At 46.0% G+C, this 22,620-nt stretch overlaps 1 protein-coding gene across 2 annotated transcripts in view; it reads right to left on the bottom strand.

Annotated features, from left to right (window-relative positions):
• Nucleotides 1-430: 430 nt before the first annotated feature.
• The window catches only part of GABRA4 (gamma-aminobutyric acid type A receptor subunit alpha4), a 48,859-nt gene continuing 26,669 nt past the window's right edge, over nucleotides 431-22,620 (bottom strand). The window contains exons 9-10 of one of the 2 annotated variants that reach the window (XM_075422044.1): nucleotides 11,257-11,671; nucleotides 431-913 (exon numbers count right to left, since the gene is read on the bottom strand). In XM_075422044.1, coding sequence (XP_075278159.1) covers nucleotides 879-913; nucleotides 11,257-11,671 — 450 coding nt within the window. In that variant the 3' untranslated portion in view covers nucleotides 431-878. Of the gene's footprint in view, nucleotides 11,672-22,620 lie in introns of both variants that reach the window. The other variant, XM_075422042.1, reaches the window with a different exon arrangement.

Raw genomic sequence — 22,620 nt, 5'->3', positions numbered from 1 at the left:
AGGCCACGTAATGAAGCGGAGCAGCTGACAGCTGGCCTGTTGGCAGGTAAGGAGCAGGGCTGTTGCATTACCCCCCAGGAATTTAAAAATAAATAAATAAAGTGCGCACCGCCAGTATGTGTGCTATTTGTTTCTGCTGCTGTGAAAGAGGCAAGGTAATTTGTTTAGCTGTTAACGTAGTGAGACACATCTTAACAATAATATATCAGTACACCGGATGCGCCATCTTAATAAATTACACAGTAGATTATCGTTCATCGTCTTGCTGATTAAACCCATCCCTTTATCTGCTCACATATAAAGCATCAGGTTGATTGAATCACCTAGCTAACGTCACTGTTCCAGCAATCCCTGCAGGAGTATCCATACCAAAGAAGTTTACTGTACTCCTTCCTCTCCCTGCTTCAGGCCACAATTAGAAAGACAACTGTTTAAGAACTCTCACAATCGTGTTTTATTTGACATCAGCAATATACACTGGAGTATAATAGGAACAATTTTTTTGCACAATCTTTCTTGCAAGATGGATTTATTTTCCAAATACATAGATGTTCATAATACAGGAAGGTAACAGTTAAGCTGCACAATAGCAAAACAAATTGACAGCTATTAAACCACCCCTGAAGTTTGTTAGTGTCGTCAGGTGACCAGCACTGAATATACGCATCCAAATAATTTCGTTAACCTCTGATTCTTCCAATCTTTCCAGCCACGTTGTTCCATGCAACAAAAATGTGCACAAAGAATAGCGTGAAGGAATTCAACTCCATGGCTTCCCTTGCTTTGATTTCCCTTCAGTTTTTTCCCGGTGTTATGAGTCAGTACAAATGGATAAACACCAGAACCTGGTACGGCATCGAAACTCTTCCAACATGCGTCTAGGACAGTCTCATCTTGCAGAAACGGTAAATTACTGAAAGAGAAGTTAGGGGACTTTGGACTTTTCCTGAGAGGGTGTTAAAGAAGCATTTCTACTATACTGCTTTAGTGTATATTTTCTGCATGCCATGGCTTTTACAGAAATCAAAGATAAAAATACTTCAAAAAGCTCCATATTTTTCACTGGGAGTATTCGTGACAACGTCTAAGCTTCAACCCAAATGCTTTGGTTGCCATGGACAGGGCTTCATAGCAAAAGAAAAGCTTACGTTTCATCAAAATACCAGCAAATACCATCTTCTTGCTGTCTATTTTTTTAACTGAAAAAATAACACTTATCTAGAGCACCTATTGCTTAGAAATTCCCTTCTCCTTTCGGTTCCTCAGGTGGTACAGCTTTCACACTTTGAACTAGCACAGGAGTTGGCGCCTTCCACTCTGACCACTGAGTGGAGAGAGCGAGAGCCGGGGTGTCCCACACCATCTGGTAGACGGACTCACATTACCAGCTCACAGATGGGCTTCACCACTTTGGAATACCAGAACTGGCAGCACAAGGAGCCATCGGCAGAGCTCCAGGGTGGCAGGGAAAGGTGAGGAGAAACACAGGAACCCGAGGCAACTATTAGATGGCTCATTTGCTTACTACCAGCATGGAAATACTCTGCCTGCAGCCGGGTTTTTAACGGGCTGTTGCTGCTCTGTGTATTTGTTCGTGAGGGAACGTTCCTCACACACTTCCAGGTCGAATGGTCCTTGCCCCAGGAGCACGACTGGGCTGGCAGTGCCAGCGCTCACCCAGAAAAATCTGGAAACTGGAAAATCTCCTGTCTGCTCTACTACCGACTTGTAGACCCTACCCTTCAAGCATCCAGTGTGGTTTGTGCCACTGCACTAACACCGCATCTTGAAACCCACGCAAGAACCCTTAACGAGCCCGCAGCACGAGGCAAGGGGGCAAAGCCAGGCACTGGTCTGGTACGAATCAGAACGGAGCAGATGTAGCGGGACTCGCTGAAATGTGGGTTTAGATTGTATGCTTAGGTGGTTTTAAATAGCTAACGAGCAGCTATTAAGCCTAACTGAACTCTCACGTCTTGCTTCAGCAAAGTGCCTAATGGTCTCCAGCCTCGGCTGTTCTTGCCCAGAACCGGGATGCCTTCTCCTGCCGAACAGATTGCTCCATCAGGACTAAACTTAGACCTAGGAAACCATGCTCCTAACTCAGCCAGGCCAGTACCGAGTGCTCTCCTCACTGGACTGAGGAACTGAACCTAAAGAGCCCTAGGTCTTGTGCAAAAAGGCACTCCCTTCTGCACTTCCCCCACCGCACAGCAGAGGGAAAAACTGGAAGCGTACAGGGAAGTCGTTAACTCGCATCCTTAGTAGGAACAATTGACAGTGTGAAGAATAAAGAAGGTCTTTTCATTTACTAGTGTATTTTTTCTTACCTGATTTCACTATATTTATGCATATGATATCCAGATAGGAAGCGAGAAGTAGCCTTTTAAAAACTCTCTACAAAATTCTCCCACCTTCTGCTTATGTATGATCTTCACATTCTCCAAAGAAAACAAATTACAATCCATGTATTTATGAAAAGGCTACTGACTACCACACTGCTAAGCATCTTTCCCACCATGACGTATTAACCAGCTTAACAGCAAACCCACACACATTCACTGTGTCCTACCTTCCTGCGGCTGCACATGGAATTCACATTTTCAGTACAGAGAAAATATTGTGATAAACTACAGCTCATTTTAAATACTCCCCAAATGAGAGATGTTATTTGAAAACAAAAGCTGTCCTTTTAATAATCAAAGACTGGTCGGGGTTGGAAGGGACTCCTGTGGGTCACCCAGTCCAACCCCCCTGCTGATGCAGGGTCACCCAGAGCAGGCTGCACAGGACCTCATAGAGATTCTCCTGAAGCTGGCTTAGAACTGTTCCCAAAGAACTTATCAAAGTTTGCAACAGAACTTGTGATTTCCACGTGTGCAGGAGAGGAAATCTCTTTTTTTAAGAAATAAACAAAACCAGAGAAAAATTCAGCTTGATTTTCTTCTTCGCGAATACACAACAACATGGAGAAATGAGAAAACCCCTCTTCCAACATTTAGACTATGGGAGAAGTGGTAGGGACGTAATGGCTATGCCTACAAAAAAACCAGCGCTGCAGCTCTGCCTCCGGGAAGGCCCACGACCATCGGCATGAGGCCGCGGGCGCTCACCGGGCAGCAGCACCGAGCACGCTCTCCTGCATCCCCACACCCACACTGGTCGCTTCCACCACCCTCCAGAGCAGAACGTCCAGCAGACGTGCAAGGAGAAGACAAGACTGCAGCGCACCTCGGTCCTCCTTTGGGACTTTCAGTGCTGTCACAACGAGCACCAGCAGCGCTGAGCTGAAGGAGGAGTCTTCTTCAGCTTCACTCTGCCCTGTTTTGTGCTCCAAGAAAGCATTTTCCACCCCACTCCCAGCACCCTGAAGACCCTCGTGCCCAGCAGTACAGCCTGGATGAGCAGCAATGGACGCACCCCAGCTGGCAGCAGCTCTGGCCTCACATCCTTCCAGTCTTGTAGCCACGGCATCAGAAACCTTAGGACAGATTAACTCCTTTTAAGTAGTACTTCTAAGCTGAAAAGCTCCCACGAATTCAGGGAGAGGAACAAAGTCTTCGTATTTAGTAGGAAGTCATGGTACTTTCCAAAACTGGTTGCTCCTGGAATGAAAGCTTGTCCCCCACCCCCCTCCTTCTACACCTGAATTAAATCAGAGGCAGCGATCTCTGCATTCAGCCTCTTCAACATAAAGCAAGCTAGATTCTAAAAGTTCCAAAGTGCCTAATCACTGAAAGCTAAATAGATGGAGTCCCAGAAAGATAAGAAAATGTTACTGTTCCCATTTTTGGCTGAGAAATGCTCTAAAACAGAGGGAAACAGTAATACTTGATAAAACTCAACCTTTTTGCCTTACCATTCTGTCTCCTAACTTTTCCCAGCTGAGATGAAAATACTCTTTTTTAATGAAAGCAACTTCAACGGAACAGAAATGTTTCCAAGAGGACATTAGCAACTAATTTTCTTTATTACTTTCTCATTATACTTATAATGAAGAAATAATTATTTCTAGGCTATTTCCTGCCAGATGCTGTTCTAGTACCTCTAGTAGGACATATCTTAAAATAACTGCTTGGTAGCAAGAATCTAAATTTTTTCATCCTTACTCATGTTTTCCCTTCTCTTCCTTTTCTCTCTATTCAAATAACTTCTTTGATTTGGCATCTTTCATAAATTCTGGCCTGCTTATATTTTTTTCCTTCATTATTCGTCATTGTTGTGATTCACAAAATCCCCTTTGTGGAGGAAAAATGACTACAGAGGGCACCTGAGGTTGAAGAGAGCCTGCGAGAACCGGCAGGATGAGAAACCTCAGGCTGTGGTTTCACACTGGCTTTAACCCAGCTCAAAGCATCCAACCCTCCTCCCCACCTCCCTCGTACCAGGACTACGACAGGGAGCCAGGGTGGGGAACTGATCCCGCTGGCTACGACACAGCCAAAAGGCAAAAAGACAAATTGCTCTGGGGCTGGACCAGTTGTTCCAGCCAGCTCACCACAACCCCGCAGATACTTCTCCCCAGGCAAAACAAGACAGCAAGGAAGAAGGCAGGAGCACGACGTTCAGCAGGAATACAGTTTGACACTGGAGTAATCATGGTCTTCAATTTAAAAAAAAAATATATTAAAAAAAGGAGGATTCTGCTTGTGGTGTGGCCGGTGCAGACTCTCTCAGAGCCTGACGGGACATAACCCAGCTCCCATCCCGAAGCCTCTCAGAGCAAACATGCCCTGAGCCCTGCCCTGCCCAATACACTTCATGAGCCCTTCAAATATGGGTTAAATACTCAAGCACAGGATTTTGTATAAGTGGATTCATTTCCACCGTGAAGATGCTGCTGGCATTGACCTGAAAAGACACGCATCTCTGAAACCAAATGATATTTCCATGTAATTCTACGAGAACTCCGGATATCTGAAACTCCTCAAATCTCCACCACTGGTCTGGTGCCAAAGAATGTCACCACAAATTAATAAAAAATGAAATGCACATACATACAGAAAAATCATTTAGACGTATGTCACTATTCATTTGAGGATGTGGTAAATTCTAGCAGAACGGGAGAGTCTCACGCTTGCAACTGCAAAGCAGACTACGAAATTACTGTTAGATGTAAGGTTCAACTATCTGCTACTTTGAAAGCACTTCAAAGAAATGCTTGTACATGCTCCTGACTTCTGTGCCCTCCATCCTTGTGCATCTTCACTTACCGTGCAACGAGCCACCAGCACAAGATGACGAGGCAAACCAAAGCAGTACGCCACTAAACTTTGTAATGCATCGAGCTCAGCAGTCCAGCCGAGAGCGTCACGCTGTCACCTGCTGCTTCTGCCAACCTCCAGGTCAGTTTTTTTCCAAGGATGAAAACATATTCGCCAATAATGATTACTTCTTTGAACGCCTTTTTATGCCCTCAGATCATCCATTGAGCAACATCGATGCAACATTCACACAAACACACGGCAAATGCTGAAGGTGATCGATGAGAGCAAGGCCACCAGCAGGACACAACCTGGATCTCTGCACTAGCTGAGGGTTAATGCAGTGGGACTGCATTCTTCCTCGGGATCATTTTCATGAAAATAGAGATGTGACGATAATAATAACAATAAAGAAAGCCACCTACCTCACACGGTGCTTTCCATCCAGCAAGGTGCTCTTTCAAAACAAGACTGCTTGCAAATGCATCTTGAGCTTGCCTCCTTTACAGTTCACGAAATTCATATTATTTGAATGGATACATATATATAGATGCATCCAGGCTGCGATCACACTAGTGTTTTTAACTGCTAAAACCATGCTATTGTTTAAAAAGAACATTCAATAACTGATGGGAGTTGGGATTGTTTCTAAAAAGGGAACCTCCAAGGCTTTTTATTTTTGCTGCTGTTATTTTTATTCTAAAGAAGCCATCACGCTCTCAGTTTCTCTTGCACAAGAAAATGAAAATAGAATTGTGACCAAAAAATGTAGCGAACTGCAGTGGATAGTAACTGGTTTTTCCCTGCTTCGGCAGGAGGGTTGGACTAGATGACCCACAGAGGTCCCTTCCAACCCCTACTATTCTGTGATTCTGTGGTTTGCTTTGCAGGCCTTTTCAATGGAATAATATAAAAAGCATTAGAAAGTCTAAGAGATATTTGTAGGTGCACTAAGTTACAATGCTCATCAGTTCTGAAATTAATACCAACGCACGGTCCAATTCATGTGAAAACCAAGTATGCTTTACAAACTCTACCAGCTTTACAATAACTGTGGTTTTCATTCCCTCCAGTTCAGAACACAGCACATAACATTAGCGAAGAGAGATTACTTACCTTGGAATCACGCATTAAAAGAACTATAAGATCTTGGAAAAATAAACCGTATATTTTGGGAGAAAAGATGGTATTGTCACTTAACCTGTTTCTTTTTTCCTGGATTTTTTCCTAGTTTGTGGATGGTTGGGTGGAGGTTAATACTGACCTCCATACGGCTATTTACTCTTTGGATTTTCCTCAAGTAAGAGACTTCCTTTACAGAGTTTGGGTCCTCAGGTTGATGCTGTCTTGCTTTCTGCTTGTCAGACTGTGAATAGAGGCACCTCCTGTTCTCCCCACTTCCCGCTGACCTGCTGCATGGTTCTGCAGGTCTGTAATACTTACACCACTTTGACCATCCTTGGCTTTATCCATATCATCAGTAAACACATCTATCAGTTTTAGTGCAGTCAAGCCCTACTGGCAAGTCTCAGGAAGGAAGACAAGGCAAAAAATCAGAATTTCTTTCCTCCTAAACCTTTTGGGTCAAGGAAAAGCTGACCAGTGTGCAAAGTCAGTGACCTACTCTGCTTTCTACACACATCTCTTGGAAGCTACCAGGATTTGGTGGAATAAAGTGCTACAGCAGAAGCCATGCTCCACCCTCGCACCCCGAGAAAGGCTCTCCAAGGAAATCTCCGGTAGCAGCTATGGGAAAGTGTCCTAGGTGGCCAATATGAGTCTGCTACACAACTTGCGTGGTCATCTCTTCTGTCCTGGCCTTCCTTCCACTTTCAGCAGCACAGGACAGATGGGAATGTTAGGCTTTGGATACATGGGATGAACACACACTGCATGCTCTGCAGTTCTCACACGGCTCGGAGACACTGCACCACAGCATGCGGTACAACGCGGCCGCATGACATACAGAAAGAAGGTGGAAGGGGACGGAACTCTGTGCACGCTGAAAAGCTGAGTTCATTCCCTTTTCTGTGGAAATACTGGTTAAATCCTATTAAATACAGTCACCTGGTTTCTCCAGGTTTTTTTTGCTAGGTCCATCCTGGATGATGAAAAAGATGAGACACCAAAGGCTATGCTTGAACACTCCATAATCGATAACTTTTAGCTCCCGTTAACCAAAAAGCTCTAGTCACGTGCTGTACTAAATTATTTACCTCTTCCACTCAATTATCATACCATCTACTAGCCTGATCACAGGGTAATATACAGTGGATGACTAAACAGCTTACAAAATCTACTTTTTTCCCTTAAAAGACACATGGGAGAAGAAATGCACCACCGACATCCACTTGATGGAGACGAGTCCATTTTCCAGGAGGAGAAACCAACTCTGGTTCTTCTGGTGAGCTCCAAGAGCTCAGGTCACCACGGAGGGCTGGGGTCTAGGGCTGCCACCTTGCTTGCCTTCCTTCTTTTCACAATTAGATTGAACCCTGTTAATGGTGGGCTGATAGAAGTTCGACCTTGCTTACAGCTGACTCAAACATACACCTGAGCTCCTGTGAAGGCAACCTTCCCTAACTGAGTTTTTAACTGGTGTTCTCAAGAGGCTGTGTTACCGACTGGGGCTGCATCGCTGCAGTCTGTGGGAGTTCTGCTGCCAGTAGCAACATCTCCGAGGAAACAGCAGCCAGCGGAGACCTCTCTCTCTTTCCTGGTAAGGTTCTCCGGCTTTCTATCCAGTTTCCTTTCCTGTTGATAGAGATGACTTATCTGGAGTGTTTGATTGGTTTTAAACCGCCACGGTATTGTCAAAAAAAAGATTGTTTGACAAAGTCAACAGGGAAAAAAAAAAAAATAGCTCCCGTAGAGTTGATCTCACTCAGAACCATCCCTAGTAAGCCATTTGGGCACTGAACCGCCACCTGCATCATCCTCCCTTCGGATTTTAGTTAATGCCACTGAACATTTGGGCCACAGTGTTTCGCATATTCCAGCTTTTGCCTGTGCTTCTGCATGACACAGCCTTCAGAAGCTGCAGTATTACTGACTGCACTGCGGGTTCCTTGCTGTTTCTGACCACCTTACAAGGAGATTAAACATAGCAAAGAATCGCTGTTAACAATTCCTGTTTACGTTGGCCTTAGGAACTTTGGAAAGCTCGTTATGGTAATTGATTCGTATGCTGCAATACAAAAACACAGCACACTACAATAAATTATTCCTAGACTCCTAATGAGATTTTTTTTTTTTTATGTCTCATTTTGAACGTAGACGTGCAAGTGCTGGAAGGTACTTCTGAAACACACCGACAGATTAAAAAATAGACTTTTTTTGTGGTATCATTAAATATTTCTTCCAACATGGAAGCATAGAAATGAATATTTGGGATCTATTAATGTTTGCAATCCTTTTTTTCCTCCTTATAAGTCTCTGAAATGAAATAGGAACTACAAATTAATGCAAGCAGCACATCTAGCTCGATCTTGGTCAAAGAGCCTGAACCAGCACTGATTCTGCTGAAGAATGCGCTGAAAAAGCCGGTTACACAACCAGCAGGAGACGGGGACGGCTGGGAGGAAGAGACAGCTGTTTCCAGTGAATCACCCAGAGCTCCGCCTGAGAGAAAACATCCTCGGTTTGCATCGCAGAGGAAAGCAAAGAATAATTTCAGCAACTTGTGGCACAAAAACTAGGTTCTCAACAGGCAGAAGGCCATTGTTCTTCATACTAGAAATATTGTATCGTTTGTGCAATTATGATCAATAATTGCCAGAGGATCGGCTTTGTTTCTTCTGGCGTAACAAAATAAACAAACAGTCTCTTGTAGGCTATCTTCTATTCTGACAATCTGCAATAATGTGACCAAACGAGGGAGGAAAACAGCTACAGCTCCAGGAGATCCATCTCAAGATGCAAACGACCGCAGTTAGGCATCTTGCACGGATGCTCCAGTCCCAGTTCTGTGCCTGGGCACGTGCAATGGTTTCCTAAGCAGTGTTGTAAGCTCAGGCTTCTTCTAGACGTAAAAGGCAAAAAGAAAAGGACCATACCTGGCCTCCTGAGAGCATTACTTAAGTAAAAATAGATTTAGGCTACTGCTTATATCACTACATCATAATAAACTCATCTCATAAAGCTTAGGATCCAGACTGGAGTCTTTGGTACACATCTCCAGCAGTCTCCCACGTCCTGCAAGTCAAAGGCCAGATTCTCAGCCACCAACTGGCTACCAGGCTCGGGCAAACAGCATGAGGCACAGCGATACAGCCACAGTTTCCCTTTCTGGGCTATCTTTGCCCTGATTCTCACCCCAGCACAGCCTAGGGCAGTCTCCTGCATGTCCTCGACCACCCCTGGTGCTCGTGGTCCCCATCAGCCGCTCGATCATTACGTGGGCGCAGACCACTCAGCACGCACCTGCTCTGCCCCTCAGCACGAAACCTTGACCGTGGGCTCTATCAATCTGCTATTCCAACCACCCGAACCTAAGGATTAGTCCACCGAAAGGAGATTCGAGGACTTCCAGACCCTTTCAAGGCACGGCCAGATCACAGCTGAGAATTTGGCCTTTGATTTTCACTCGTCACCTGCGCAGAAGCGCTAACCATGTGCCTAGCCAGATGGATTTGTGCAAACATTTTTACATTTATTGCCAGCATATTCTTCCACTCATTCTGGTGAAAAGAACATTTCTGATCAAGATTCCTATCAGGTTTAAACTGCCCAGTTCTTCAACAAGAGTCACCTGCTTGCATACTGCAATCTGAACCCCTCAGAAAAGCACCCATCTGTGCCATGGTGTAAGAGAAATAAATGGACCATAAATAAACCTTGCGTTCCCCCGGGGTCCACCTGGAAACTTCCTTTTCTCTTTTATGTCACAGCGTTCCTTCACGAAAGGGTGTCTCTCATTCTCGTAAAGATGTGCCATGGCCACACTCATCAAAGCACAGGGATACCTGTTTTGCTTAATTTTGAAGCCACTTTTAAAACTGCGTTGAAAATTTAACTTGACTCAAACATTATATTGGGGGAGGGGGAGAAATATGTGTTCAAAGGAAATCAGAGGAGTGCAGCTGAAAAATATGGTGGTGCAGGAAATTAAGAAACAACCCCAAACCCAAGAGCATCCAAAGGAAAGGGCAAAGAATTCAAATAAAATGTTGAACAATGTGGGCCTGGTCCTCCTCTACCACAACGGATGTAATTTAGGAATAAAACCACTCAGGCTGGTCAGCAAGGTCAAAGAAGAATCGCACGCTTAAGATCACCTCACCAAACAAAAAATTGTAAGAATTACATCAGATTTCACCAGGTTCACTCATCCTTATCCTGGAGTGAGATTCTCCCAGGCTGCAATGCAAAATGACGCTTAGTAAAAATAGACGGAGCCCTACAACTCCTTTGCATAACTCTTCTGGAGTTGCACTCTCCCAGGCTGGACTCTCTTTTCTTTTTCCGCTGCTCATTTTTTTCCTAACACTTCCTGCCAGTTTTAACCTACCAGGGAAAGCCCTTTTCTAGCAAGCACTCCCAAAACATTCAGGCCACGGGCCTCGTGCTCAGAGGATGCAGCGCCTCAGGGTTTTACAATAACCAAGGTGCATATTCCCAGCAGACAAGACGCGTTCCTCTGCCTGTGGCTCGTTTTGGGCACGCGTTCCTCCCGAGGGCAAGCCCTGTGTGGCCGGAGTTGTCTGTTTGAAGGGAGCGATGGCTCGCTGCCAGCTGACGGGAGGAAGACGAATCCGTTACCCATTAATCTGCCAGGACCTCGCTAATTATCCCCAATAACTCCAGCCTTTACAACGGGAAAGTAGCACACAGCTTTTATAAATAAGAATTATTGACCTTTTTAAATAGTTTCAAAAGAAGAAACTCTGCATCAAATGTGAGTATAATTTAGGAACTACTACATAGCAGCAAAACTACATTAGACTTTCCGATTTTTCCATGGTATCCTTGGATAGATACACCACCCAGTAGACCATGTTAAATGCTCCGAAGGTAACAGGAAATAAAATGCGTGCGTATTTGTCTATCTTACTGGTGCCAGAGTGGGAGGCGGGGGGAGCGGGTGGTGTGAGAGCAGATGGCTTGGCAGATGCTCCGAACGCGTTAGGTGTGCTGGTCTGAATCTGCTCCAGTCTAGATCCAAGCAAGTGCTGAATGGAAGGGGATCCAGCTGTGGCATGCTGGGATACAAATCCAGTTAAAATCGGGGTAGAAGGAGGAGCTGGAGGGGTAGCTCTCGCGGAAGATAAAGTCTCTGAGGCATTGATGCGTGTGAACGGGTTGGGGCTTGATGCAGAAAGGGAGTGGGGGGTAATGTCAGAGGACCCCTGAGCTACCGAGGGAGGCTGGACGGAGCTGTGCCGCGTGTCGATTCGGCTCCCGCCATCAGCTTCGGACTGCACCGTGGCATTGGTTCTTTTCCTCACATTCGAATTGGCATCTGTACTCTGCAAAGTTACAAAAAAAAAAAAATACTAGTCATTCTTCAAATAAATACTTCAGCAGAAGCAATGGAAACGTTATAATCAAGCGCTATCGGAGTCATACTCACAAATGTAACCAGTAGCTTGACCCCGAAGCACAAAAATACCACACGCTCATGAAAATAGATCTAATAGCACATAAAGTGATAAACCAGAGTTCCTTTTGCCTGTGGCTGGAACACCAGGGTGAACACATTTCATGCACCGCACTCCACGTGATGTGGTACCTATGTAAGCTTCATACCATGAGGCTAAGGAGTCTTGGGTTAGAGATGGGTTTTTTCCCCAGGCTCATGGTCCAAACAAAATTCTCCAATGTTTACCTATTCCTCTGATGATTAAAACCATTCTAGATGCAACTTACCAGCCATGATGGTTTGCTTCTGCTTTGTGTCTCCAGAAAAGTAACTACCATGCATTAGGAACCGACGGTTTAGCAGGCATGGTGGTGTTGGGCTGATGGTTGGACTTGGTGATCTCAGGGGTCTTTTCCAACCTTAGTGATTCTGATTCTAGGAACTCTAGTCTGTCTTCCAGAGTGGATGCTATTAAAATGCAAGTATTCATCAAACTAAGTTACGACATTGCTGCTCTCTGAGAAATAAAGGCTTTTCCACGTCAACCACAGGCAAATTCTCCAGCTGCAATTCAACCAGCAAATAAATCAGTCTTTCATCAACTACTCTTTTCCATTAATTAACTGAGAAAAGTGGTAAATTCTCCATCACTTGATGTCTTCAGGCAATTCTGGATGTCTTTCTGAAAGATATACTTAGGCCAAATAGCACTTCTTAGGCTGGAGGAGGAAGTGAACAACAGACAAGGAAGTACAGATGGGAAATCCAGCGGAGTTTAGTAATTTACTGACTTCTGGGAGTGGGACTTGGGCTCTGCCTTTCTTCTCTGCATTTAAGAGGAAGCCTAACATCTCCCAATCCTCCTACTGGAAGGGAACCTGAAGAATTGACTTATGAACTTTCAGCCCTGTGCCTAAAATATAATATAAAATGTATTAAATTTATATTACATTATAATATATATTTTATATTATATTTTAGTTATAGTATGTGAATATATTTTGTGCAAAGTCTTACTGCTTTCCAAAAGACAAAGAATTAGGTGCAGATAGGGTACATATACTCAACGGCACCAATACAGGTGTAAATACAGGCAGGACCCAACAACCACTTGTAACATCAAAAATCATGTTTCGCAGCTCTTCGATGACACCATTCCCAAGCATCGCCCTGCCCCAAACCTACTGTGCCTTTGGGTCCCCTTCCCTTCAGCCCCACCAGGGAACCCGGCCAAAGCTCACAGCCCAAGGAGAGGGGAAAGCAAGCGGGCAGTGACCTCGCTTCTCTCCCTCATCCAGCAGCGATTCTCCCCAGTTATGCACCAGAGCAGTCACGGAGGACAGCTCGGCCGTTATTCAAGGTACCAGTACCCTGAGCAGCAGTAAGGATGACAGCCACATCTGTCTGCTGCAGCAGTTGTGCTTAGCTGTTTTGCTCAAGGACACAGAGAAATGGGAGCTGGAAAAAAAAAAAATATCAGAGGGGGGGAAATCAAATCACTTGACATCTCCAGTGCTCCCATCATGGCCAGAATGGTGGTCCCATACCCTGTTAATTGCAGTACCAATCAGTCGCTGGCAACACTGCTGGCCCGAATTCACCTGAAGCTGTCACAGCCATATGCCAGTTCATGGCTGATGTATTTGCCAGCTCATGGTTGATGTATCAAAGAATCCCTCACAGGTGTCACAGTTTTCCTTCCTGCATAGCAGCGTATCAATCTGTCTTATTAATTTTTCTGCATCTGCAACCCAACGAAGCCGAGGCCTGCAACAAACGCCAGAGCAAACTGGTATTTCCTGAAAGAAACACCAATTGCACTGTTGGGAAGAGACGCCCGAGTCACTCTTCGGGAAGTGCAGAAGCACACGCAGGTGTGCAGTTTGGACACTTTCACACTAGGATTGTCAGTGATCCAGCAATAAAAAAGCAGCTTTCACGACTGCTAAATCAAAATGACAAAGTAGAGTCAGGGCAGGAGTGCATTTGCTAAAGACTTGGTAATACCTGACGCCATACTGCACGTTACTTGAAGGCTTGCAAAGCCAAGCAGATGCAAGTCACCAATGTCCACTGTCGGAGCCCTGGAACAGGCTGCCCAGGGAGGCTGTGGAGTTTCCATCTTTGGAGATATTCCAGACCCGCCTGGACACAGTGCTGTGCAGCCTGCTCTGGGTGACCCTGCTTCGGCAGGGGGTTGGGCTGGGTGACCCACAGAGGTCCCTTCCAACCCCTACAGCTCTGTGATTCTGTGAAAACAGCAGCTCTGCACTACAGAGAAGTTGGCACTAGAGCCACGGAGAGTAGAGCAGAGAATGAAGTAGAGCAGAGGTACCACTTAACGCTCCTGCCCGCTTGTACTGTCACCTGTTCTCAACGGCCACCTCGGCATTCTCCTTTTCCATGCAGCACCAAGCAGAGGTGCTAAGACAGAGAGGTACCAGCCAGGCTCCTCCTCCCACTCCAGCCATCTCCGTTTCTTTGGTGGGAACTTGTTTCCATCGATACGTTCGCATAACACCTCCTCTTCCCCCCACTTTCACTGTCATCTAAGTGACCAAAGAAGCCCTGTGGCTATTTAATCCACTACTCATGTCCCACTACAGTGCCTATTCTAGAATAAAGTTATAATCTACACTATTTCAAATGGTCAGTGTGTAACTGTTCAAAAGTCTATTGGACATTCTCTTTCTTGCCACTGCCACACCAAACTTCCAATACTTTGGGAACCTGAATTTTAGAGAGAAACCCAGTTTTCTCGTGAAGTGTTACAATGTACACATAAAGCCCAAATAAATAACTTTGCAGGATACCACAACACAGCACTGCATAACGAGGCCCCAAATCACAGGCACATCTTCTGTTAATTCTCTGGAAAATACCTTCCAAGCGCTAAGAGCATGGAAATTAGAAATGGTATTTCTAACCTGCTCCACGCATAACTTCTCACCAAAAACTGGTCATTCTTGCATAGCGTCATTGTAAGAGTCTGGATTTGTGTTCTTGAATTGAACCTCGTCCTTGAAGCGTACTGAAAGCAGCACGTTCCATGGAGAGAGATGCGACGTGACAGACGGAAGGGCAGAGGCTTTGGCCGCTGCTGGAGCAGCCTGTTAACTGCTAATGCTCACTCTTAACAGTGCTGGGAGCAACTTAAATATCGGAGATGGAAAACCTCCCAGAACATGCACTCGTGGCCATGCTGGCAAGTACAAGGAAAAGTTGTAGGACGGGAGGTGGTGGGCAATGTGCTGGCCAGCACATTGCCCACCACCTCCCATCCTACATCTTTTCCTTGCACTTGCCTTACTCAAGGCCATGTCATGACAATAGCTCATTCTCCTCCTGCAAGGCACTTGGGCGTCTCTCCTGTTTTGGTTTCTCCTGTTGAAAAGTTTCTAGCAAAAATTCTTGTTATTGGTTGTATACACGACCCCTATATAATCCTCTGTTCGATGTTATAAAGATTACTCATTTCTTCCTACATTAGTCTACTCCTCCTCTGTTCTGAGGCTATCTCACAACTCTACATCAGCTGAAGATTAGTGCCAAGGTCACTAATAAAAAATAATAAACAAAGCTGATTCCACAGCCAACCCTTAACGAACCAAATTCTGTCGACATCAACAGAAGGCAGGTTAACCACCGTGTTGTGAAACGTAGTAAAATGTGACATTTGGTTTGTACTAAGCAAAACGTTCCACAGGCATTTCAGCTATGGTGCACACCTCCAGTAAAAGGGCATTGTGATAATGATAATCTGACCAGCAAAATGATATACATATGTAAAGCACCTGCTGCCTTCAAAAATTATTTTACTTTGCCTTTTTAAAAACAACAGCAAGAAATTCAAACCTACTGCCTATCAGAAGCTTTTAGTCTGGAGGCAGGAAAACAAGAAATAAAACATGAAGCGTTCACAAGGGTGTGTAGTGATAGGACAAGGGGGAATGGCTCTAAACTAAAAGAGGGCAGATTTAGATTAGATATTAGGAAGAAATTCTGCCCCATGAGGGTGGTGAGGCCCTGGCCCAGGCTGCCCAGAGAAGCTGTGGCTGCCTCGTCCCTGGCAGGGTTCAAGGCCAGGTTGGATGGAGCTCTGAGCACCCTGGGCTGGTGGAAGATGTCCCTTCTCATGTCAGGGGCGTTGGAACCAGATGATCTTTAAGGTCCCTTCCACCCCAAACCTTTCTATGATTCTATGAAAATCAAATGGAAGTCAAATTAAAATGCAACCCAAGAAATGAAGGGATTATCCAAGTAAAGGTTCCTTTCCAAGGGCAAGTCAGGAAATCACTCGGTTATCCCGAACCCACAGCGAGCTGCTGTGCTAGCCCAGGTGGGGCTCTGCAGGAACTACTGAGCCCACATTTTTTACATTCCCACTCCAGACTGAGAAAGGATTGGATTCTGTAGAGGTATTTCAGTGAGATTTTTGGGAGACATTGAAAATGGTGTGGCTCGGGAATGCAAAACGGGAGCCTGGAAGCTACCATAAGCCATGGTATATTACAGCATGCGACGTCGGTCTTAATACTATTGATGAACATTGCCTTTCCATAAATACCATAACTCGCCACTTATGTAAATGACACCTCACCCTTCCTGTGACATAGTCGATCATTCTGACTTGCTCCAATCAACTACACACTACACGACCGCCACTAAACCAGACGTTGCAAGTACTTTGCTTCGCTGTATCCTCCTTCAAGAGGGAACCTTCTTGCTGTTGACCCTGTCGGGAGAATTCAGCCTCTGAACCTCAACTGGCAGAAACACTGTGAATTAAAGTTTCAAAATCCTGGACAGTTCCAGAGCACAATGCCTGTGCATGCAATAGACAAAGCTCTCAGGAGCTCTGATAATAATCTAAGAATATATATTTTATTATAAATATAGGACATCTTTGTTGGATAACGCTCTGTGGTTGGCTGGGATATGTTAACGCCAAGAATCTACAGCTCCGATCTCCTATTTGATTTTTAACAGCCAAGACTGGCAACAGCGAAAGCTAAGTTTCAGCCTCCACGGGACCTCGAACATTCCTCACCAAGACTTTGATTCACGGACGCTAAAAGGTAGAACGTGCCAGAGGTTGGTAGGTGACTGTGCTAACAAAGCCAAGGACAAACATGGGGAAATGCAGACTCCAGTCTTTATCAGAAAAGATTGATAACGACTCCTCCTTTCTATTCAAATGAATATTTCATTAGTCCATACAACTAAGGGGAAAAAAACCACCACCACCACAGCTCAGTACAAAACATTTAGAACGCTCCCATCCTACGCGTTAGCGTACTTTGCTGGGGAGGCAGGTGGTCACAGGATAGGAGAGGAGGTTCAAATTCTGTCAGACAGGGAAATGATTGAACCTATCCACATCTCCCACCTCCAGGAGAGGTGTTCCAGTTACTCAGACTGGGACACAGCTCTGCCTCCCTGTTTGTTGAAAGCCGTTGGAGCAGGCTGGTGGCAAACAGCAGCTCCTGAAGGCTCAACCCAGACCAAGCCCCCTCCCGCGGTGCTCCATCCGCCGGGGGGTCACCATCCCGGGTCTGAGGTTTCAGCATCACCCCCTTGGAGACCTGCGTGTCCTCAGGCACCAGGCACGTATGCAGGGCTGAGATCCCAGCCGGGCTGCGGACGACCTGCTCCAACATCCAGGTTCTTTAGGGAATTTGTGTACTAAAGACACAAGCAAAAACCTCGGTGCATTTTACAGCCAAGAGGTGCAGTCAGATGATTTACAGCTCAGAGCACAGCGTGTCGGATCTTTGCAAAGATGCAGCCTTTGGAAATATGGACACAGGAGCACGTCACAGAAGGGACTGATAATAATTCCCAGCACTTCAGCTGTTTTAGTTCTAGGGTTTGGCTGTCCTGCCCACCCTGAATAACAATAATGGGCACATATTCTAACTGGTGGGCTTCCTAGTGTTAGGCTGGACTTGATGTTAAGGATCTTTTCCAAGCTAAACAATTCTAATTTGTGTGAGGTGATAACAGACTTCCACCAAATTTGGTACCAAACCCATCAAAAAGGCACCAGATTTGGAACAAAGTTATCTCAACCCTCTGTTCCACAGAGGACAGCTGTGTTCCCTGTAGTTTGAGAGTCAGCTAATGATTTGCCAAGTTAAATTTATTTGAGAAGATGGAAACTGTTTTACCGTGACCAATAACACAGCATGGAGTATGCAAAAAGCTTTTGAAATATTTACTGTATTAAAAAGCATAGAGATCTTGCTTTAATTCTAAGCATCACATGCTATTTTGCAGGGTTTTAGCCTTTAAAACACTGAAGTGGGGAAGATACATGCAGTACAAATTCTTCCTATGTAAAAAGTCCCGATGTAAGATGTCCTTTTGCTAATTCCAGAGCTGAAAGGCCACGCTGTTTGGCACAAAGATAGGAGAATCAAACCAGCCTCCTCGCAGGCATGTGTAAAATGTGGCAATTAATGCTGTATCCCTCCCTCGACAAGTGGATTCACACGGAATTGACCACGAATAACACAATGAACGATGCTGTTAGCACACTTCAGGATGAATCCACACAACTCCTTGTTAAATACCGCGCCAGATCTGTGGAGCAAGTCTGATGATCAGCTTCTGTGACAGAATGTATGGAGAAAAAAACCCCGAACAACAACAAATCTATTGCAAAAAATGCATTTGCACCTCGTTTTCTTTTCCATTCAGGCTCAGCTTTGATGGACACTGCTGTTTACTACCGCACTAAGACAAATATGAGTCGGTCTAAACTCTGCAATGTTTAACCAGGTTCACACACTGTAAAAGGCTGCTCACATAATGTGGAAGTTCAGAAACTTTCTCTAAGCCTACATAAGCCTTGACTCGAGCCAAAAAAAATAAAGCACTGGATTGTTTTGTGTGTATTACCAGCTTTTGACAAGCAAGCCAATTTCGCACTTCAATGAAGTCAAGATTGCAAATTTAGCGTGAGCTGAAGTGGCGTGCAGCAGCTGAGCGGAGCTTCACGGGAAGGGAATCATCAGCACAGCGACGTACAACGCCGCGCCGACAAACTTAGTCATCTCGTGACAGAACAAAGAGCGCTGGCAGCAGGCGCAGAGCGCATTCCCTGTGATAAGGCCAACCCAGAAGCTGTAAAACAAACATTATTTAGAAGTCACGCGCCGAGTCCTGGGGAAAATGCAGCGATGATAAAAGTGATTACCAGGGCATGAGGCGACTTTATCCTTAGGACTGTATTTACGAACGTAAGCACTGAGAACTCTTCAGGCTTGGAGCAATCCTTGTGTTGGTGCAGCACTGTAGGGAGTTAGCTCCTCCATCCAACTCCAGAGCATCCTCCCACAGCCTGTTAGCCCTCTACGCAGCAGCAGCTTCAACCCAGCCTCTGCAATTCCAAATTTCTTCAGTTTGTCTGATGGATACATCCCGCTAGGATTCGAATCCAAAATAAGCAGTTCCCACTGCCTGAGCTACCAGAGAATCAGTAGTACTCAGCACCAAAAATCTCCTCTCACAGGCCCTCTGGCCACCAGGAAGCACAGCCATCGTCCGCTGCCGATAAACAGGGACACGCTAAAACTAGGGCCGTGTATTTGCAGTATAATTCAGAGGTATTCTTCCAGTCCTTCTCAGCACTCTTTGGAAAACAGCTCAGTGGCCCTGGGGTTCACAGAATCACAGAGTGTTTGGGGTTGGCAGGGACCTCTGTGGGTCACCCAGCCCAACCCCCTGCCCAAGCAGGGTCACCCAGAGCAGGCTGCACAGCACCACGTCCAGCTGGGGCTGGAATATCTCCAGAGAAGGAGACTCCACAGCCTCCCTGGGCAGCCTGTTCCAGGGCTCCGTCACCCTTGGTTGGATATACAGACACCGCAGCAGACCTGCATCAGCCTCACCCTACGACGGACCTTCACGGCAGCATCGTGCAAGGTCCCTTCTGCACCACTTGGTGACCGAAACAGCGAATGCACCGCTGCAGGTCAATGTGTTTTCTGGAGCCCTGGCAGATCCTTCACACAGGTTTTCACTGAAGGGTATCTCTCTCCGGGACAGAGGCAGCACAATATTTAAAGCAGTAGCTTCCACGTCCCCAGGGATCAATCCACAGCAGCATTTACAAGGGACACCACCACCATCTGGTACCCGTCCCAGCAGGAGAGAGCTAACGCTTCGGCATCCAGCAAGCGGGTGGCACCGCCGGAGAGCGAAACGCCCGGGGTAGGATCAGAGCCTACATCCCATGCCTTTGCAGGAGCAGCCATCCAGCTCTCCCCAGCGCTCGCAGCCCCAAGCTCTTCTCTGAAGACAGACAGCGAATTTCCCACCTGGCCGCGGTGCTGTGCAGCCTGCTCTGGGTGACCCTGCTTGGGCAGGGGGTTGGACTGGGTGACCCCCAGAGGGCCCTTCCAACCCCAACCATTCTGTGATTCTGTAAAAGACACGTGCTAAAAGACTCTGCCCTCCTCTGTAGTAACCCAGCGAGCAGGCTGGGAACCTAGACTGATCTGAAACCTCTCCTCAAACCCGCCCGGACTGCAGCAGGGCGATCAACACCGGCTTCCCACATCTCCAGAGCTTCCCCACCAGACCACTGCGCATCCTAGGAGCACCCTGCACACCTCAACCCACGCACCAGCTGGCTCCAGGATCAATCCCTCTCCTTCTCCCTGGCCTCATGTAAATTATTTAACATAACAAGAGTAGCTTCAACAGGACCTTAGCATCCCATGGACTATGGAGCCTGGCTACTAACGCTATTCTCGGAGACGGAAGGGGCAGGGCTCCCGCCTGCTCAGCCTCCACACGCCATGTCTAACAGGCGTCCTGGCCGTTCACACGAAGTGGAGTTGGTATTTTTCCACTGAAGACGCAGTGCAAACACTTTGGAAGCAGCAAGTCAGTTCTGTACATGCCTACCCAGGGAAATTTCGTGATTAAGACTTTTAGGTGCCTAATCACCATTGTGGATACTTCATCTCCCTAAGTTAAAAAAAAACAAAAAACAAACACACAAAAAAACACCTACAAAAAGCAAGCAAACAAACAAAATAACCGCCCCCAAAAAACCACAGCCCTGAAAGGGTGCAACAATCACAACAGTTTTAAAATTGCACTGAAGAGTCTTAATTGTTTATCAGAATAATCATATAGATAACAAAGAGGTGTTGCTACAATGGAACAAAAAGTGAACAATCAATAAATATCTTCACGCCTCGCTGTTGATTTTGCAGGACTAAGATTAGAGCCTTCCACGACAGCCCTATTAAATCTTCAACGAGGCGCAGGTAAAGGAATACACAGGAAGGTCAGTGATGTGCTATATGAAAGCACAGGCTTCCCAGACTGGGAGATCTCACTGAATCCGAACAAAACCTCATGCAAAAACTGGAAGGCTGAAAGCAACCAAAAGTCTGGCATTACTTACTGTTTAGCTGCAACATGAAAATTGTTTGTATGGTAATTTAGTAATATTTTCCTATTAAACTCTACCGTAGTGTTTTTTATCCTTCTCATTCCTTCCCAAGAAAACAGTCTGTTCTTCTGGGAGGACATTATCTAGCCTGCCAAATTCACTCCATTTGACATTTACCAGGGAAGTAGCATGTTGTCATCAGTGTAAATAATGCTGCCTGTCCCAAATCCCACTGAGTCACCATATTGCCGCGCTGCTAGCAAATGCACAACTTGGAGGAGCAATCTACCGTGTTTTACTATTCTGTTGTAGAGCCAGTCAATCAAAAATCTTACTGGAATAGTACTAGAGATTTTATTTTGCCTTACAGAGCCCTGGAATATGACCAAGTAAGAGCTCCACCTGCTACCCAACACAATGACTTCCAGTCCATGGGTTTAGCGGTGCAAAAAGCGCGGCGGATTATTGAGGGAGGAGAAGTGAGAGGCGAGCAGGCGTCAGCGCCAGTCCACCACCCACGCCGCTCCCCGCGCGACCCGACCCCGGCGACGGGAGCGGAGGCGAGAGCAGCACTGCGTCACGCGTTCCGCCACCGCACGCGCCTGAGGGTGCGTGAGGTGGAGGAGAAGTGAATGCAAGGTTATACAGAGACGTACATCACAGGAAGCTTTTTTCAAAATAATGGATGCCAAATCTAGGCCAGACCAACCCACCCACCTGGACGGTACTTCAGAGCCACGTACACGCATGCGTACGCACATCTGTACGTATATATGTACACATGTCTATGGTTCTTAAGCACTGGTGTGCACAATTCTTGAAGTTTTTATTTATATCATGACAAAAATGGAACAATTGAAAACATAACTAGAAGGGAAAAAAGAAAATCTTAGAACAGGCCATGTGCTAAGCAGCTGCGGAGGTGCTCCGTACAACATCTGTGCAAGGAGGAAAAGCAGCTGGTTAGTGACCAAAGCCCTTCAATATTTTCTGTATCTTCTGGTGTATTTTCGGTGGCCTTAAAGCTATGGTTAAATATGCTACACAAGTCTCCTGAGAATTCCTTGAACACTCATTGACTCATAGATTTTCCCAAGCTTCTCAACATTTATTTCTTCTGACTCTGATTTTCCCAGTATAAAAATGAAGTCAGACAGAAATCTCACACGGAGCTGTGAAAGCTGGGCAGAGAGGAACCTGATGAGGTTCAACAAGGGCAAGGGCAGGGTCCTGCACCTGGGGAGGAACAACCCCAGGCACCAGTACAGGCTGGGGCTGACCTGCTGGAGAGCAGCTCTACGGAGAGGGACCTGGGTGTCCTAGTGGACAACAGGTTGACCATGAGCCAGCAGTGTGCCCTGGCTGCCCAGAAGGCCAATGGGATCCTAGGGTGCATCAAGAGGAGTGTGGGCAGCAGGTCGAGG

The sequence above is a fragment of the Opisthocomus hoazin genome, chromosome 5, assembly GCF_030867145.1.
Source record: "Opisthocomus hoazin isolate bOpiHoa1 chromosome 5, bOpiHoa1.hap1, whole genome shotgun sequence".
In the NCBI taxonomy this organism is placed as follows: Eukaryota; Metazoa; Chordata; class Aves; order Opisthocomiformes; family Opisthocomidae; genus Opisthocomus; species Opisthocomus hoazin.
The sequence above is the reverse complement of the archived record's forward strand: the minus strand, read 5'-3'. Positions and strand labels throughout refer to the sequence as shown.